This window comes from Biomphalaria glabrata, chromosome 11 (genome assembly GCF_947242115.1).
Source record: "Biomphalaria glabrata chromosome 11, xgBioGlab47.1, whole genome shotgun sequence".
Classification (NCBI taxonomy): Eukaryota; Metazoa; Mollusca; class Gastropoda; family Planorbidae; genus Biomphalaria; species Biomphalaria glabrata.
Genome location: NC_074721.1, coordinates 19,721,704 through 19,742,333, shown reverse-complemented (window position 1 = coordinate 19,742,333; position 20,630 = coordinate 19,721,704). Strand labels below are relative to the sequence as shown.

General features: G+C 37.2%; 1 protein-coding gene across 2 annotated transcripts in view; it reads left to right on the top strand.

Moving 5' to 3' along the window:
- The window catches only part of LOC106054903 (transmembrane cell adhesion receptor mua-3-like), a 115,367-nt gene that overhangs the window by 34,666 nt on the left and 60,071 nt on the right, over positions 1 to 20,630 (top strand). For both annotated transcript variants that reach the window (XM_056045737.1, XM_056045738.1), the window contains exons 2-7: positions 3,126 to 3,268; positions 8,178 to 9,968; positions 10,588 to 10,734; positions 10,850 to 10,938; positions 15,480 to 16,047; positions 17,023 to 17,178. In XM_056045737.1, coding sequence (XP_055901712.1) covers positions 3,196 to 3,268; positions 8,178 to 9,968; positions 10,588 to 10,734; positions 10,850 to 10,938; positions 15,480 to 16,047; positions 17,023 to 17,178 — 2,824 coding nt within the window. In that variant the 5' untranslated portion in view covers positions 3,126 to 3,195. The remainder of the gene's footprint in view (positions 1 to 3,125; positions 3,269 to 8,177; positions 9,969 to 10,587; positions 10,735 to 10,849; positions 10,939 to 15,479; positions 16,048 to 17,022; positions 17,179 to 20,630) is intronic.

Sequence of the window (20,630 nt, the reverse complement as noted above, 5' to 3'; positions counted from 1 at the left end):
ATCTGACTGTGTATTTTAACGATCTCATGGTCTGATAGACCAGGGATAATTTCATAGTCAACTACTAATCCAGGTCTGTAGGTTAAGAAGAGATCTAATGTGTTGTTTAATCTAGTTGGCTTTTTAATGATTTGATCTAAACTTAGGTTGTGTAAAGTTTCTATGAAAAGCTCATTTAAGTCCTTAAGGTTTTGGTGTTTATCTATGGTTAGTGTTTTCCAATTTATATCAGGTAGGTTGATATTACCCATAATCCAAAAAAACTGCATTTTTATTTGATTTGTCTCTTTAAGTGTAGTAATCTGATTACATAGTTCCTGCATGTATTCTAAACTAGAATTTGGTGGTCTGTAAATACTGCCTATTATTAGGGATGTTGAGGTGGTATTAATTTTACAAAATGTTGATTCTATATTTTTTGAGTTAGGTAAGGTAATTTCTTCTGCTATAAGAGTGTTTTTTATTGCTAAAAGAACTCTTCCATGATTATCAGCCCTATCTTTTCTAAACATTTCATAATTACTATTGAAAATTTCTGCATTATAAATTTCAGGATGTAGCCAAGTTTCTGTTCCTGCAATTATGTCTAGTTTCTCACATTCTAATAAAGGTTCTAAGTGTGCTGTTTTGTTCCTAATGCTTTGAAAATTTATTACTAAGGTTTTAAGGTATTTTGGTATTACTTCTTTAGTAGGTTTGTTTAGTGGGGCTGTTGTATTAATGTTAGTAGATTTAGGTTTAACAGGAGTGGATCTGGCTAGTGGTTGGTGAGTTTGGTTTGGGATGGTGTTGAGGATGTTGTATGGGTTAGAAGTGTCTGCATCAAAGGAATCAAACAGTCCTGATGTAAACTGAGGTAACCCACACGGTACACAGTGCCATGATGCGTCTTTGTTGCCTATGGCATAATACACAGGTGTATTCATATGGAGACATGATGCATGGTACCATTCATCGCAGGTGTCACATTGAATGGCTTTCTGTTTCATGGTGCATATTATTTTGCAGACGTTGCATCTATCTTTAGATCTAATAAGTGTTTTGCATGAACGTATGTCTTATACTTATAGTGAATGTATAATTGCTCTAATTGTTTTGTAAATGAACAATCTCTTATTCCTCAAGAAAAAAAAAATTCAGTAAAAAAAAATCATTTGGTCTAATGTATAGCTGTCATAGAGTAACGATGCAGTTCATGCAAAAAACTTATTAATTGTTGTTTTAAATTATATCGAACTTATATGCATACTAAATAGATTTTTTCTCTTTAAAAAAAGTAAAAAAAAAATTGTGTAAGTGTAGTAGTTATTATAACAGAACTTACTTAACTTAGCAATACAAATGTAAAAAAATATATATATATTTTTATGAAAAAAACTGCTTGCATAAGAGAATTAAAAAATTAGATTTTTCGCTTTCAGAAAAGAAAAAAGTAGCTGTTGCATCAGAACTTTAAATGGTCTAAAATATGATGTCGGATTTCCACTATCTTTTCTAGTTTACGAGATCTAAACGGGACGGACGGACAGATGGACAGACATTCCACACAAAACTAATAGCGTCTTTTCCCCTTTCGGGGGGCCACTAAAAATAGGTATAAATATACTGTCAAGATAAGTCTAGAGCTTTAACTGCAGTAATCTATGGCAAGATAAGTCTAGAGCAGTGGTTCCCAAACTTTTTTGTCTCGTAGACCCCTTGCCATGTTTTCTGGTTTTCGGTAGACCCCCTGCTTAACTTGCAAATTTTTGCTAATTCATACATTAAAAAAAAAACAACAGATTTCTAAATGTAGTGAGTTAAAGAGTGAAAAAGTATTTAAAACTACATATTTTTAGTTATAGAGAACTAACGTTTTAATGATAAAATTCAAATTTAAACCAATTCAAATAACAATTAATATGTATTGCTGGAAAAACCAAAAACACACTGGAAATGTTTAATTTTTTTTTTTGCAAGTTTATCATCCGTTGCTATGAATATTATGTTTCATATAGGATTTTGTTGTTCTATGAAGTAGTCCTTCGAACATTAAATATTAATTAATACATTTGCCTCAAGTAATAAGTACCATTGTAAAATGTTGCGCAAAGAGCAGTTTCTCGTGTATTTCTTGACGTGTGGCACAAATATTGAATCTGCGGAACTGTTTTCATTAACCTTGGCTGACTACCCACCTAGCAGAAGGACAACAGAACTCAACCTTTGCTGCCTTGCAACTATTGGGCCTACCCAAACGTGGGAAAGGTTTCGTGGGCTACCCTGTGGAAAAATAAGGAGACTGCGACCATTATGCAGTTTATAGCGCAAGCGCTACACCTTATTTGAGTGTTCTTAAGTTTTTCAAATCTTTAACTATTTTTGTAAGGGTGGCATCATCTCAGATGATCCTCCAACGTAATTGGTTTCATATCGTCTTTAAAAAGTCACTTAGGCAACCGCTTGTTTGACAAGGAAAGAATGAATCCTTATTTTAAATAATTATTGCTGTACAGACTATATTTCTTTTTGTTAAACATTATATAATTAGTTACAAGTACACAAAATGAAGCTATTTAAATAAGTCTTGAAATTAAATACAATTTTTTGTATGAATATCAGGATAAATATTTAAAGGATTAACTAAGGTGCAAATGATATATTAGTTTATAGTATGACAGAATTACATTAATTAAATGTAAGAATTAAAGTCACGACCAACTTAAATAAAATCTGTTATCGTAGACCCCCGTGGACCTCTCATAGACCCCCAATTTATTTTTTCACTTTCGTAGACCCCTTGGAAGTCTTCATAGACCCCTGGGGGTCTATATAGACCACTTTGGGAATCACTGGTCTAGAGCTTCAACTGCATGACTCTGTCTTACGATAAGTCTAGAGCTTTATCTGCAAAACTTTATGGCAACCAGGACCCTGTATAAAGATAACTCTAGAACTCTAACTACATGACTCTATGGCAAGATATTCTGAATCTTTAACTGCAAGTCTAGAGCTTTAGCAGGACTTTATGACTTTGATTCTATGTTATTGAGCTATGCAAGAAAGAAATGTCTGACTAAGTATGTTCAACACGTAGCCATGCATTAACTGCGTTGTTTTTTTCCTTTTGTCTCCCCACCTTCAAGTTGTAGACTACGTGAACCAGTCATGAGATGTTCTAACAGACGTCACTTCATGCACTCCTAGAGTTTCAAAATGGCGTTTGCAGGGTTGGTCACCACGTGTCTGGTCATGTTACTACCCTTCTGGCCATTGGCTACATCTCAAGGTAGGCAAACACACCTGTCTTTTTGTTACCTTTTTGAAGTGTGCAGGCGTGAATAGAAGGAGGACAAACAAAACAGAACAACAAAAATGAAAGGGTAAAAACAAAAACAACCTAAAACAACTCAGCTTGTGATGTTCTGGCAAGAAACAACAGCAAACATCATTTAAGCTAGACTGGTGGTGGTGTCTTCATCGTGTCTTGTTTTGATTGACACACTAGCTTGTGGCTGGCTGTCCATCGATTTCCAGTAATGGGGAAGTGATTGCAAATATAAACAAATACATTTAGAGAACATGTTAAGATCATTTCCCTTCATTGGAACAGCAAGAAGGCCCAGGACTTAAGTAAATGTATAGGCTGTAATAGTCTCACACAGAGAGGTAATAACCTGATGGTGTTGAGTAGCAGACGAGAGGTTCATGTATGGTAAACCTAAAGGTGACGTAATACTTGGGGATTTAACATATAGTAGGATTGAATCAAATAATCATTGACTTCTATAAATATATATATATATATATATATATATATATATATATATATATATATAGATACAATATATATATATATATTAAAAGAAAACAAAAAAATAGTTACTTTTGTGTCTATTCTCTTGACAGTTAGGGGGTCTGGAGGAGCACTGCAAGCTCCCTCAGTGGGGTTCGGGGTAAAACCCCGTGACGCCAAGCATTTTTTTTTGGGGGGGGGGGGTTGGCATTTTTAATTGCAGAAACACATTTTCCTGATATCTACAGCTCATTATTCATCCTATTAAAAATGGGCAGGTCAAATTAAGTAAAATAAAGTAACATGGGGGCAAAGGTCAATACTGAAGTGAGACAGACAAGCATTTAAGTAATTAATTATATAATTAAGTAGACTAATTAGAGTCTTAGGAGTCAAGTATAAATTGTGAGTTATAGTCCCAAAGTTATTTCTAGAAAAATCTCAAATTAAGTAAAAGTTGGGGAAAGGCGAATATGAAAAAATGATTCGGTCTCACAACTCATCTCAATTGTTACTCTTTTACTTACAATTTTCTTATGTATTATAAATTTTGAAAAGAAAGTCTTTTTTAAAATAACTTTAACAAATTCATGCACAATTACAATTTTCTACTTGATGGTGGGGTGGGGGGGGGAAATCCGACAGTGGTTCAAATCCCGGTGAAGATTGGTAGTTCTACTTTCGGGATCTTTACGGCGCCTCTGAGTCCACCCAACTCAAATGGATACCATAAGTTGGGAAAAAGTAAAGGCTGTTGGTCGTTGTGCTGGCCACACGACATCCTCGTTAACCGTGGGCCACAGAAACATATGACCTTTACACCTTCTGCCCCATAGATCAACAGGTCTGAAAGGGGAACTTTACTTTCTTACTTTATAATGGAATGGAATTAATCTTATGCTAATTTATCTCATCGCTATATAAATAATTCTTTACACTTGTTTTTAAATTAGATAAGATAACTTTATTGATCCAATTAAATGGAAATTCAGTTTGACTACAATTGACAACTTCAGCGTAACTACTGTACTATAACAGTCTAGATGAAACATTCGAACAACATTCACACATTCGAAACACATACACAAAATTGAGTGACATTAAACTTATGATGAATAATAAAACCTGCTTTCTAAATGGCACTTAGAAAAACACTTAAAATGACACTTAATGAAGACACATTGTGAGATGGACTAAAAGAAACTTGAAAAGGAACACAAAATGACACTCCGAAAGAAACTTTAAATAAAAATATTAAAGACACTTTAAATGGCAGTTTTAATGACTTTTTATTTATGTAATGTTATGTAAAAAAAAAAGTTCCTGTGATTATAATACTACCGTGAACACGCTAATCTGTTCTTGTTGAACTTTGAATGTCAAAGATCTGGTTTATATTCGACAAACATCATGCAGTAAACGTAAGGAAAATGTACATATAAAAATATCAGGGCGCTGTCATTTTTTTTATAGTCATAAAATTCAAACAAAAAGAAATATGTAGAATAAATCCTAGCTACCATTTGTTTACAATCAAATGCTAAACTTTTCTGTACATAATTTGAAAAGAGACACTAAGTTGTGGGTGGGTAATTTGATATTCAAAATTATATTTTAAAAAAATATATTCGCATTTTTTATGTGTAAAATCTGATTTCTGTTCGTGTCCGCAGGACGCATAAAATTGCCTACCCCTGAGTTAGAGAATTGTTATGTTGCTTCCTTAAAATCACGTCGTTAACTCCAAAAAATTAATATCGAATGTATACAACTAGCAGGAAATGAGAAGGCTGACACACTCGCCAAGAGTGGGAGAAGAAACTCACAAGTAAACTCTGCACTCTATCCAGAAGAAATGAAGAAATTAATTGTAGATAAAATAAATGAGAAATGGACGAGCTCCTATCCAAATCACAAGAAAGATGACGCTTACTATAAGCTATCCCGACAAGACCAACGTCTAATCTTTCTACTCAGGACCGGACACAACAGAATGCGACAACACATGCACCGGAAGCTCAAAATTGGAACCAGTGAAATCTGCCCATGTGGAGTATCACCAGAAAATGCCACCACGTCCTCCAAAAATGCTCTCTTTACTAAGAGGCCCGTATAAGACATTGGCCCCAAATCACCCCAATAGAAAGAAAACTATATGGAGAGCTCCCTGATTTGGAAACCACTGCGCAGTTCATCTCATGTATTGGTCTAGTCATATGAACACCCCAACATAACAATTAGAACAATGAAGAAGAAGAAGAATATCGAATGGTGTTTCGACAAAAGTCAAACAGTATCCAAGAATCTCTGGTCCGCATATCATTCTTTTAGTCTCGTTTAAATGCAAGCAAAATTAAATGATTGATAAAGAAAACTATGGTGTAGGGGAGGTAATCTTGCCATACACACAAAAAAAGTTAATCGCATGACCTTTACAGGGATGTACATATCAACAATCATAATATGAACACCGCCACATTCATCATACTTACTGAGCAGACAATCATAGCATCCCACCGTTACCCCTCCCCCCAACCACACTCATCTCTCATCGGCGACTCCTCAGCCCATCCACTTCAATCAGTGCTTCCTTCTGTTAGCCAAGTGCTCGGCCACATGCAGGGAAATAGGAACCCAACAAACGCCCGGTACTCTTCATTCTCATTGTTCGTAGTGTTACCTGCATTATCTCCCTTATTACAAGAGTGCATTGCAGCAAAGGCGAATACGCCTAGATTCATAGCACACTATTTTCTTTAGGATAGGCATTTGCATATTAAAAAAAAAAATGGTTTATTTATTGACTGAAACATATTAAATCGTCTTTCTGGATTTTTGTTTAAACTTACGCTTATTTTGAGTTATGTAAATATTTTAAAGCAAAATGCCGACGAGGTTATAAATAAATATTTTGGATAAACAACAATTACTAGACGAAATACAGCATGACTTGCAACCAAAGTCTGACATACCTATAGGATTACAATCGCAATTGGGCCCCACGATGACGTGATGACCACTGTAAAAACAGGAAAACTAAAACTATGGTCATATCACAGGTCATCAGGGCTCGCTAATACCTTCCTTCAGAGAACAGTACCAGGATAAAGAAGAAGAGGCAGATGCTAATGGAAGACAACATTAAAGAATGGACGAATGAAAGATTCTATTCAAGGCAAACGACAGAGAGGAATGGAGAAAGATGGTCAACAGATCTCGTGTGGTGCCCCAACGGTCCAACAGAGTAAGGGATAGGTGAAGGTAAACACAAGCCAACAAAAACAAAGAAATATTTAGCATAAATGAATCAAATTAGTTCATGTGGACATAACCAACGTACAATGTGAATCAGTTGATGTGCAGATTAACTTGGTAGCCTGTAGATTAACAGATTTCGCACTTTTGAGTTAAAAACTTTAGATCCAAACAACCTGTGAGATAAAGCCATTTGGATCAAGGGAGGGAAATCAAGTATTGACTGGTTGTCACAATGGAGGTTGTTGAGAGCTTAGCGATTTGTTTCGTTAGAAACAGTTCTAAAGTAACTCCGTATCAAAATGTCACAGTTCCACAACTCCAACTCAAACTTTCTTCGTATCATGTAGAGCTAAGACTACAAACGTTTTATCAGTCTTATAGGATGTGACGTCAGTTTGACCCTAAGTGATATATAAATGAGTAGGTCAAGAAGTGTGGCTATCTGATAACTTACCTGCTGGAGTTCTTTTCTCTGGCAGTTTGACCTTTGACAGAGGACCACTTTTGACATATAAACATCGCACAGGGTTGGTATTGATAAATGTTGGTTTCTAGAACATTGAGGAGATGGAGAAGAGAGAAGCGAAAAAAAAAACATCAAACGAGGCCAACAAATTAAACACACACACACACATACACATACATACACACATACATACATCCCTTATATATATGTATATATGTATATATATATTAGGGATGTAATGGATAGTAGCTCAGGCCAAATATTTGGTTATTTATCACAATCCAAACATATTAGGCTCCAGTCAAGTATCACTGCAGGATAGTTGGTCGGATAGTAAAAAGGAAGTACACCGTAGTACCTACATTTCTATTAATATGTATCAAGTGGACGTGGTTCTGTTACTATCTGTTATGGAAAGTACTGGTATAAACGATTATATTTTCAAACCCAAATAATGTGCTTAAAATATCTGTAAACCGTAGGCCACAGAAACAGATGACCTTTACATCATCTGCTGTATAGACCACAAGGTCTGAAAGGGGAACTTTACTTACTTTACTTACTTATGACTCTAATGATACTTTCAGGTTGAATGTCTCCTGTACTTTTATTCTCCTATTTCATGGCCAATGCTAACAAGACACTCTTGAAGTAATGTTCTTCCTAATCTTCTTGCAGGTTTGTCCAAAGTTTGTTCCAACAATGAAAACTGCTCAACTGTTGACCGAAATTCCATTTGCTTAAACGGAGCCTGCTCCTGCAAGACAGGATACATGATCAAAAAATTGAACTGCTCCGAGAGATTGGTGAATGACACATGCGTGGATACTGCCGATTGTTCTTCTGTCATCCCCAACAGCGAATGCCTCAACCAGCGTTGCACTTGCCTGACTGGTTACTCCACCAGGTCGAGTAAAAGAAAAAACTGCTACAAAAATGAGCTGGAGCAGACATGCAGAGACGATTCGGAGTGCTCCGGGATAGAGCACGCTGAGTGTGTGGAGTCAGGGGGCAGGAAGAAGTGTATGTGTACTCGAGAGTACGCGCCGAGAGATGGAAAGTGCGAGGCTATCAGACTGGGGGATTTCTGTACACTTGATGCTCAGTGCTCCCAGTTTCTAAATGGCACAGTGTGTCGCGCCTCTAGATGCAGTTGCAGGGATGGTCACGTGAACGAAACTATAAATGAATGTCGTCCTAGAAGAATTGGTGACACTTGCAGAAACAGGGGGGAATGTTCTCAGACGATCAAAGAAGGGACGTGTCTAGGGGGTGTCTGCAGGTGCAACAAGGGATACAGGAATGTATCCGAAAACGAATGCGCACAAAATCTCATCGGCGACGCATGCAGTAAACCTGAAGATTGTCAAACAATCCTTGGGAGTAAAAAATGTATCAATAAAATATGCACGTGCGACACCAGCTCACTCCCGAGTGCTAATGGCACTGAGTGCAAAACAAAAGTGCTCGGTGATCCTTGTGAAAGAGACAATGAATGCAACAGTACATTCTCTGCTTGCTTGAACAAGACATGTTCGTGTATATCCACACACAAATTCAAAGACTTGACTCACTGTCTGCCTAAAACTTTAAACGATTCGTGCACCTCAGATAAGGAGTGTCAGTTCAATGGATCTAGGAACGTCTGTGGCACTGACAAAGTGTGCCAATGTCAAGAAGGCTTTATTCTCCGAAATGCTACCTGGACATGCACAAAAGCTTTGATGCACGAGTTAAATTGTACGAATGACGCATTTTGTAAAAGGTTCTTTAACAACACAGTCTGCGAGCCAGAATGTTCCAACGTTAAACCTTGTCAGCCCCGCACGTGCCAGTGTGCTGAGCGTTACTTTCGAAATGCCATTGGTGAGTGTGAGCACAATGGTCTCAACTGCCGTCACGATCAGGAATGTCTTTTCATTAAAGGAAGTACATGCGTCAATTTTACATGCACTTGCGACGCCGCCCATACATTGTCCAGTGACAACACTTCATGTGTCCTGAAGAAAGTCGGAGAAATACCGTGCAATAGCGACCTCAACTGCGCTTATCTCAACAGTGTTTGTAATGCCTCAGTGTGCGCGTGTAAAGTGGGCTATTACCCGAGCTCTAATTACGATGAATGTTTGCCAAAGAAACTGTCAGACCCTTGCGATAGCAACGATGACTGTTTAGTAAACAACGAGTATTCCTACTGCCCTGACATCTCTAATAGTACATGTCAATGTTTACCTGGGTATTCCACCGAGCGGTCGGTCGTGAGCAACAAGGATATTTGTGTCAAAAGAGTTCTTGGTCAGCACACATGTGAGGTTGAGGAAGATTGCCTGGCGGCCATTGCCAACAGTACTTGCGATTCACCCTGTAGTGGTGCAACCAGCCCTACCTACCTAACCCTAACCCCACCATCAAGTGATACAGACCTCTGCTCGAGAACGTGTCTTTGTCAGCGCGGATTCAGTCAGAATGGTAAGTCTATGTCTTCCTAAACTAGACAACTTTTCACTTATATTAATCATGCTAAGGTTACATTTTAAATTTTTAAATTTGAATTCCCCATTTATTATTTCAAAGTGGTTTACTGAATTAAAAAAAAATGTTAAATGTATTTTCAATGTGCGTTTTATTAAGTTTGTGAAGTGCATATGTCTGTCGATGTTGAAAATAAGGTACAGATTTGCCAATGCTCTCATGTTTCACAGAATTCTTATGTTTTAGGCAAATGTTCCCTCTTAAATGTTGTCCTCACTGTGTATGTTTCAACTCTTTTCCTTGCACATGAGTAAGCAGTGTATCAGACACTTTTCCTTCCACTTAGGAAAGAAGTGTTTTTATTAGTAACTTTTCCTAGCACTCAGTTGACTTAATTTTTCCATTTACTGTTTGAGTTAGCTTCACTTGTAAATTGGCTTCACCATTAGTGTGTGTGTGTCTGTGTGTGTAAAGCTATGTAATTGTGTTTTTCTTCAATTAATAATGAATATAAATTACAATTTAAAAACAAATGCTGGCTTGTATTTGAAATCGTTAATTTAGATCCAGATGTCTGTTTCTTCCTATGCAAACATTCCACCATCTTGTATTACAGGCACGCAATGCCGACCAATCACACTACATACCAGGTGTACTGACTCCAGTGACTGCCTTGTCCATGTTTCCAGCTCGCGGTGCGGGCCTGGCATATGTGTGTGTCAACCTGGTTACAAAGCCAGAAACCCGATATTGTGCCAGAAATGTAAGTGGCCTCTAAACTAGTCTAAACACGTCAATGTGCAAGACATGTTGATTGTTCATTTTTTTAGATTCAGTTCTAATTGTATTTTTAAATGTATATTGTCTTTCTGTCACAGACGCTTTGGGGGATCAATGTAGAACTAATGAAGATTGTCACATGGCAGTCAGTGACAGCGAGTGTATTGATAGTCTCAATAATAGTAAGGTAGGTTACCTAAAGATCTAATATTATGTGTGTGTTTTTGTTTTCAAATGCTTAAAGAAAAGTGTGTATAATTTTACATAAGTAACATTAGAAATGGTGTGTGTCACCGGAAAAGTGCGAAATAATTGATTCTCAATGTTTTACTTTGTCTTGGCATAATATAGTATGACTAGATCTGAGGCCAAGTAGAAACTGTATTTTTTAGAAAGACATTCATAAATTAAATATAATTAAATATAATTAAATAAGAAAAAAGATTAACATGATTTCTGAAGGCTAAAAATTCATTTTTAGGTCCACATGTTTTTATTTCAATTTTCAAAATTAATGAATCTTAACTTAAAATAGTAATACACATATGTTCACATAATTGAGTTTAGTTTCTTCAAACCAGAAGCATTTTACATAGCGCTTACATCTGTGGACAGGCAACAGCAACTGCGGATCAAAGGAACTCATATTTGTTACTTTCTTTTGAATTAGAATATGCAATTCAATATCAACCCAATACATATTCCAATACGTTTCTTAATTGATAGAATGAAAGAGTAATATAAAAAAAAAATCTGTCGATATAACAAAGTAAAAAGTTCTGTTTGAAAGCGTCTTTATTGCAGATCTTTCTGGGTCTTTGTTTCTAATCAATTATCTTATGTTTTGAAAACGAAACCACTTTGTTAGGCTTACTTGACACCTTCACGTTTATAGAACCGCTGTGAGACCCACTGATGCTTACTTGACACCTTCACGCCCATAGAACCGCTGTGAGACCCACTGAGGCTTACTTGACACCTTCACGTTTATAGAACCTCTGTGAGATCCACTGAGGCTTACTTGACACCTTCACGCCCATGGAACCGCTGTGAGACCCACCGAGGCTTACTTGACACCTTCACACCCATAGAACCGCTGTGAGACCCACTGAAGCTTACTTGACACCTTCACGCCCATAGAACCACTGTGAGACCCACTGAGACTTACTTGACACCTTCACGCCCATAGAACCACTGTGAGACCCACTGAGACTTACTTGACACCTTCACGCCCATAGAACCGCTGTGAGACCCACTGAAGCTTACTTGACACCTTCACGCCCATAGAACCACTGTGAGACCCACTGAGACTTACTTGACACCTTCACGCCCATAGAACCACTGTGAGACCCACTGAAGCTTACTTGACACCTTCACGCCCATAGAACCACTGTGAGACCCACTGAGACTTACTTGACACCTTCACGCCCATAGAACCACTGTGAGACCCACTGAGACTTTCTTGACACCTTCACGCCCATAGAACCACTGTGGGACCCACTGAGACTTACTTGACACCTTCACGCCCATAGAACCGCTGTGAGACCCACTGAGACTTACTTGACACCTTCAGGCCTATAGGAGGACAAAAACAAAACAGACAAAATCTTACAAAAGGAGAACAGAAAATAAAAAGAGAAAGTGAATGTAGTTTTTAGACGATGTTACTTTTTACATCCAAGTTTAGCATTCACGTAAAAAATAAAATAACAAGATTACAAAGACAGTTTGTGTGGAAACACAAACTCAAAATCGGCCCCCGAAGTGGTCCACCCAGGCAGGCTTCAATATTTTCAGAAAGAACATCCGAATGAAATTATATCAAAGACAAATGAGAGATAAGAATGAAGAAAGAAGGTTAACAGATCTTGTGTAGTGCCCCAACGGTCCACCACATCAAAGGATAGGTGAAAGTGAATGTAAAGTAAAGATGTGAACCTGGCCTAACTAGTTCCCCTTTCAGATCTTGTGGTCTATAGGGCAGATGATGTAAAGTTCATCTGTTTTTGTGGCCTACGGTTAACGAGGGTGTCATGTATCCAGCACAACGACCAACCGCCTTTACGTTTCCCCAACTAATGTCAGGTACCCATTAGAGGTGATTGGACTCAGAGGCGCCCAAAGATTCCAAAAGTTAAAAATCCCAATCTTCACCAGGATTCGAACTCGGGACCCCAGGTTCGGAAGCCAAGCGCCTTACCGCTCAGCCACCTCGCCTCCCCTGGCCTAACTGAGGCCTAATAATTGATCTAATTTTTTGAAAAGGCTCTATCTCTTATTCAAATCCTCAAAAAAAAAAATAAAAAAAATTCCGCAATACAATAAAAAAGGTTCAGATAAATGAAGTTTATAAGATTACTATTCGTTTTAAATTAGGTCTAATTTATAATGCATACTAATTAGCGTTTTCTCTTTAAAAAAAGACTTGCATAACTGATTTAAAAAATTAGATTTTTCGCTTTCAGGAAAAAAAAAAGTAGCCGTTGCATCAGAACTTTGAATGGTCTAAAATATTGTGATGTCCAATTTTCAATATCTTTTCTAGTTTACGAGATCTAAACGGGACGGACGGACAGACGGACAGACGGTCAGACGGACAGACGGACAGACATTTCACACAAAACTAACAAGGTTACAAAAGACAGTTTGTGTGGAAACACAAACTCAAAATCGGCCCCCGAAGTAAAATGTTTTACATAATTCGGATAATCCTTCAGAGTTGAAGATAGTTTACTTCCTAGTCCAAACCTCCCGCAGAACGACGGGGGATGGGAGCAGGCAGGGTTTGAACCTCCGATCGTCGATAAATCCAAACGACAGTCCAGCGCGCAAACCGCACGACCAGTGGTCCACCCAGGTAGGCTTCAATATTTTCAGAAAGAACATCCGAATGAAATTATATCAAATGAGAGATAAGAATGGAGAAAGAAGGTTAACAGATCTTGTGTAGTGCCCCAACCGTCCCGCAGATCAAAGGATAGGTGAAAGTAAATGCAAAGTTAGATGTGAACCTGGCTTAACTAGTTTATGGTCTATAGGGCAGATGATGTAAAGTTCATCTGTTTTTGTGGCCTACGGTTAACGAGGGTGTCATGTAGCCAGCACAACGACCAACCGCCTTTGCTTTTCCCCAACTAATGTCAGGTACCCATTAGAGCTGGGTAGACTCAGAAGTTGAAAATCCCAGTCTTCACCAGGATTCGAACCCGGGACCCTCGGTTCGAACTAAATAAGTTAATTGTTTTGAAAAGGCTCAATCTCGTATTCGAATCCTCAAAAAAAATAAAAAATTTCGCTATTAGAAAAAAAAAAGTGCACAAAAATGATGTTTATAAGATTACTATTCGTCTTATGTTAGGTCTAACATATAATGCATACTAATTAGCTTTTTCTTATAAAAAAAACTGCTTGCATAATTGATTTTAAAAATTAGAATATTCGCTTTCAGGAAAAAAAAAAGTAGCCGTTGCATCAGAACTTTGAATGGTCTAAAATATTGTGAAGTCGGATTTTCAATATCTCTTCTAGTTTACGAGATCTAAACTGGACGGACGGACAGACATTTCGCACAAAACTAATAGCGTCTTTTCCCCTTTCGGGGGCCGCTAATAGCGTCTTGTCCCCTTTCGGGGGCCGCTAAAAAACATATATGTACTAAGAAACTCCATGCCCGATATTGTTTTCCTCCAATTATAATTAGTGAAAAAAAAAAAGGTTTTTACTCTTCTTTTTATTTAAAACTGGCTGGCACTTAAAGTCATTTCGATCAACCTGACAGCATGAGTTTAAAGGAGAACACACCTTATTATGATTATTGTAAACGTTTTTCTTTTTCTTTTTTTCATTTCCCACAAAGTTGATTATAAAGTTCAATATCAGACGAGCAGATTTTTTTTTCAATGACGAGTTCTGTGTTAATATTTCAGAGAAAAATGAATTGCACTGTAGCTTTTGTTTAACTCTAAAATTAGTTTCTTAATTTTTCCCACGATTACCACAAAAAAAAAAAAAAAAAAAGTTCGATCAGCTGATAAATCAAGTCAGGCGGCTCCTACTTAGTGTTGTCTTTACCTTGAACACACATTCTTTTATTTTTACTTTTCATTCAACCCAGTGACAAACATCTGTTGTGTCCACCATTCACCTAGTCCTAGCACAATAGTTATATACAACATACACACTTAGTCGTTAGTTAAAGAACAGGATCAAATTCTGTAGATTTACTGGCGAATAGAAATACTAGTCCGAGAAACTTATCATATGAATAAAATACTTAAAATCAGCATTCCTAGGCGAAGTTGGAAATGGAGAAATCATTTTCTACTTTGCCTGAAATCTTCAGGCATTCTACATTATGCCAGATGGAATGGGTTTGATGAGTTAGCCAAGAAAACCAATGACTTATCAGAATTTAGGTAATTGGTTAATATGCATCACTAGATGCATGAAGCGTAGGACGTAATCATCTCCTTTTTTTGAAGTAACGTCTGTATTTTATAAGATAAGATATCGCATTTTGCAAGTAATATGCTAGTTAAATTTAGATTGTTGTAATAAGCTTCCAAGGAACCAAAAGTGGATATTTTGATGTCGCAGCCCTTGCTAATGTGTCCTGATAATGTGTCCTGTGGGATATTATAAGTTTATAAGTTTACGTATCTTTTTAAAAACATTGACTCGGGAATACGTGGAATGAGTTGAAAAATCTTTTCTCTTTGTTCTTTACAGAACGTTTGTACGTGTAAACAAACACATCTGCCAGATATCAGCAACACAGTGTGCAATGTGAAACTAATTGGAGGTCTCTCGTGTGTTACACATCAAAACTGTATCCCCAACAGTTTTTGTAACGATTCCCTTTGCACTTGCAATGTGGGCTATTTCCCAAACTCCAATTTTGATGAATGTTTGCCGAAGAAATTGTCAGACCCTTGCGATACCAGCGATGACTGTTTAGTCAACAACGAGTATTCCTACTGCCCTGACAGCTCTACCAGGACATGCCAATGTTTACCTGGGTATTCCACCGAGCTGTCGGCCGAGAGGAAGAAACAGATTTGTGTTCAAAGAGTTCTTGGGAATCATACTTGTCAAGTTCAGGAGGACTGTCTGGCGGCCATTTCCAACAGCAGATGTGGCTCTTGCAGTGACGCACCTAACGGAAGTGACTGTGAGCGAAGAATGTGTCGCAGCACAGTGGCACCCCAGGTCACAACCAGCGCCATTACGACATTGATTGATGGACATTGCTCTGACAGAACTTGTCTTTGCCAGTATGGCTTTGTTGTCGTGTCCAGTAAGTCTGGAAGTGAAGATAAGAGCGATTAAAAGAGAAAGAGAGAGAGTTAGAGAGGAGAGATAGAGAGAAAGAGTAAGAGAAGATGTATAAAAGAGAGAAAGTAAAAAAAAAAGAAAGAGAAACATAAAAGCAAGTGAAAGAAAGAGATCGAGAAAAAGAACAAGAGATAAAGTTACAAAAAAAATATTTCAAAAATGTTTTGTTTGTTTTTTAAAGAAAACGTTATACATAGAGCTATTATTTATTTTTCTTTATAATAAATGAATGTTAGATTTTATCTTAACAAAAAAGAACATTTTTAACCCTGCCCCTAGGTTAAGCAAATGTATAAATCTACTAAGACATTATAATAATCTAATGATGAGCTCTTAGGCCTAGACTTAGAAGACAGTGAGCAAAATGTTCCTGAACATTAATGTATTAAACTCTTGAATGAATACATGAGGACATACCCGAAGACGTAGACGCTGTTCAAGATAAAGATTTTCTAATTCTATAACCAAATTTAAATTATTTTCTTTGTAAACTTAGACAAATCATTACGGGCAAAGTAGTTTTCTCCTTTAGTGGCCAACGCGCTAGTCATTCTTTTCCCAGAATTATAAATCAGCTGTCATATTTCTTGGAAAATCGCAAGAACCGTTTTCGAGATTCGCGTCCACTCACCCACCCATTTCGAAAGTACAACTTGAATAGAGGCATGTTGATAGAAAGAGATTGGAAGAAATCAGAAAGTGTATGAAGGAGAGATAAAAAAAGAAAGAGAAAATTTAAATTGAAAGAGAAAGACACAGAAAATCAAATCTGAAAACAAAGAGAGAAAAAGAGAGAAAAAAAGAGCGATAAAGAGAAAAAAAGCAAGACAGGGAGAAGAGAATGAATGAGAGACAAAGAAATTAGAGGAAGAATGAATGAGAAGAGAGAGAGAAAGCAAATGAGAAACAATTTCACTTTTTCCTCTCTCTGCTGCAGATGGAACAGAGAAATGGTGTCGACCAATGAAACTCAACGACCAATGTCATCAAGACAATGAATGCCGCGTACATGTCCCAGGATCGCAGTGCCGGAGAAACTACTGTCAATGCCAGGGAGGTCATCGTGCCCTCAACTCAACGTTTTGCCAGAAATGTAAGTCTGCTATCGTGTCTGCAAGTTGTGTCTGCAAGTTGTGCATGCAAGTTGTGTCTGCAAGTTGTGCCTGCAAGTTGTGTCCGATTATAACTAGGAAAGCAAAAGAGTGAATATGAATTTATAGCTAAAAAAATATTTTTCGCTTTTATTTGGAGAACTTTTTGAGGAGGCTTACTTGACAACATATCTATGTGCTAACTTAACAGCTCTGCTTGACTTGCTTCGAATGTTCCTTCAGAGTTTAAGCTGACATCCAAGACAAATCTCCTGCAGGACGGCGGGGAAAGGCGGCTGTTTATACCCAGGACCATCGTGGCCATTGACCGACACTCCAATGTGCATATCCACACGCCCTGGCAGCCATAGTCTATTATATAGTCAATTGAAAACCCATACTAGAATTTTGAAAGACAGGTTCTCACACGTTAATTTTTATCACATAATAAAAGATGCTAATGGTTGCTCAAAACAGTGGAACTTTAGAACAAAACTATTCTGTCTGGAACTCAACCAAATATTGTCGAAAAGCAATCCCATACAAATGCAAGAATGCAAAATTTGGACATTTTCACACTACGCAGTATCTGGTATTGTCTCGATCTAGATAAAAAAGTAACAAGGATACAAAAATAGTTTGTGTGGAAGCACAAACTCAAAATTGGCCCCCGAAGTGGTCCACTCAGAGTCTTCACCAGGATTCGAACACGGAACTTCCTGTTCCAAGTGCTTTACCCCTCAGCCACAGCATCTCCATATATTCATTGAGCGTATACTTATATTTTTTAAAATAATAATTATTAACCTTATCCATACATTAAAATTAATAACATGTTACATGTTAAAGAGAAACTAAAAAAAAAAAAAAAAAAATGCTTGAAAAATTAGATAAATTGGCAACACGAAAAAAAAATTCTTGACTTACTTTAGGTAGTGATTTGAGCTAGATATGACTTGACAGACTTGGAGAAGACTTTTTCCCTCCAAAATAAAAAATTAATATCTCAATGGCCATTTGTCATACAAACTAGATCTAGACTACGGGGGGGGGGGGGAGAACCAAACCCCCTTGCTACGCCCATGAGATCTAGAACTATAGATCTATAGAATTCATATGACTTTACACGTTTAATCTTAAAATTACTAGACCTCAGCCATTGTTATGATTAGGAATAGTAGGCATTTTGGCAATGGTGTAGCCTATTACTACTATGCTGTTCGTATCCTATTCACTTCTTAATGTGATATTACTAATTACAAATTACATAATAAATAAATCTGCACCTCTAAGCTGTCAGACGATAAGCTATTGCCTTAATAATTCAAATTTTGTTCAAATTATTAATACATTTACAATATATATATATATATATATATCTGGGCTCTATTTAGTCTTATTTAGACTGTTAAGTGTATGATGAGGATATGTCAAAACTGCGCGCTATAAAAGTAGTTGGTTTTTTTTTTTACTTACAACTAAAGCGAAGTTCGTATAAAATTAAAAACAACATTTCAATCAGTATTTTATGCCATGAGTTAGTTAATAAAAGGAAAATATATTGTTATAAACCTGGTGGTGGCACAAATGGGGGTAGTGGTGTGTGTGTAGTCAGCCGACGCAAATCGCCCCAGGCCAGCGCTAGACGAGCGGTCAACCGTGACGAGCTACGATGGTCAGCCGAGACGAGTGTCAACACGGCGGTTCGGGAAGGATCGACGGCGGTCCGGGAAGGATCGACGTTGTGAACAGAGCTCAGGAGCGTCACGAGAGTTGTAGTCATCTGACCACCTAGAAACGTCGAGCGGTGTTCTGTCCGGTTCGAGAAGGCCAGTAGGGACCCTATATAAAGAGCGAAGGTATCAGAGACCAGTCAGTCACAACTTCCCGATCTACAGTTCGTTACAACGGCTTAGTACCAGTCCGAGGCGAGACAGAGAGACCAGTGCAAGAGTTGATACGGCGGATAGATATTTGTACAGTCTTGTGTTACGTGCTGCCAATTGTACAGTATTGGCTGTTATTTATCGACATTAAACCATTACGTTATTTTGAAGCCCAGAGTTGTCAAGTTCTTTAAGTTGGTGGTGTAAGATGCAGTTTGCAGAGAGCCTGGATAGAGAGATACGTAACACTGGTGTCAGAAGTGGGATCTGCAATGGCTGACTACACACACACCACTACCCCCATTTGTGCCACCACCAGGTTTATAACAATATTTTAGAATAATTCGTTGATACTTTTTCCATTGTGATCTTAGATGCAAATTTTTTTGTACCAATGCGCGAATCTATGAATGAAGCTTGATTTATTAATGAAGAAGTCTGTAACCTTTTTAACATACCTACCTCCCCTGAAGTTTTTCATTAAAAGTGTATTTTTATGAAAAATCTGCCTGCATAGATAATTTAAAAAATTAAATGGTTCACTTTCGAAAAAAAAAGTATCCGTAGCATCAGAACTTTGAATGATCTTAAATATCATGATGTCCGATTTTCATTTTCTCTTCTAGTTTCTGAGATCTAAACGGGACGGACGGAGGAACAGACAGGCCACACAAAACTAATAGCGTCTTTTTCCCTTTCAGGGACCGCTAAAAGTAAAGGAAGACTCGATTGTCTACACCAAGTTGTGTATTGTACTTTGTCACGATTTAATTTTTAAAGAGCTTTGCATTTGCTTTACGATCATATAACCTACGTGGATTCAGAGTTGCCTGTAATTATATTCTAACTCATACTTGGATACACTGATGCTCTCAAACTCAGTTCAATAAAATAAGTAATCCAATAAGATATGAAGAATACATTATTTTAAAAAATTCTCTTGTACGATGAAAACTTGAATAGTATAAAGTATTATAGTTGAAATGAACACATTGAATGATGCAAGATAGGTGGCTCAGCGGACTTAGTTAAGACAGACGACTCAAGAACATGAGACTGAGAGATTGCGTCAATGTAGTGAGTTAAATTTTGTTAAAAAAATATAATTACTAAAGTTTAGCATTCGGACAGCTCACGTCTTGACATAAACACACACAGTGACCTATCATTTCGAACACACACACATATGTGAAATGCTTTTTTTCCTTTGGTCTTCTTATTTATATTATTTTGTATTGTTCTGTATTCTGCGCTGTACATATTTATTTTACTACATAACTTTGTGACAGTGAAATATTCAATATTCTAAGTTGGATTTTCTCTCCAGTGAACTCAATGGAACAGATCCCCGCTGGGTTTGAATGTTGTGTCAATAGGTTTAGATCTAGATCTACTACAACGTTGTGGCTACCACCCGACGACGATTACACATTCACATATTACATTTAGATTACATCTTAAAAGTCGAGTGTGAATTGTGCGAATTGTATAAAGCATATTCTAGACCTTTTTTCTTTCCTGGGGCGTTAAATTTTTTTTTTATTTTCAAAAACGTTTTTAAGGAAAAA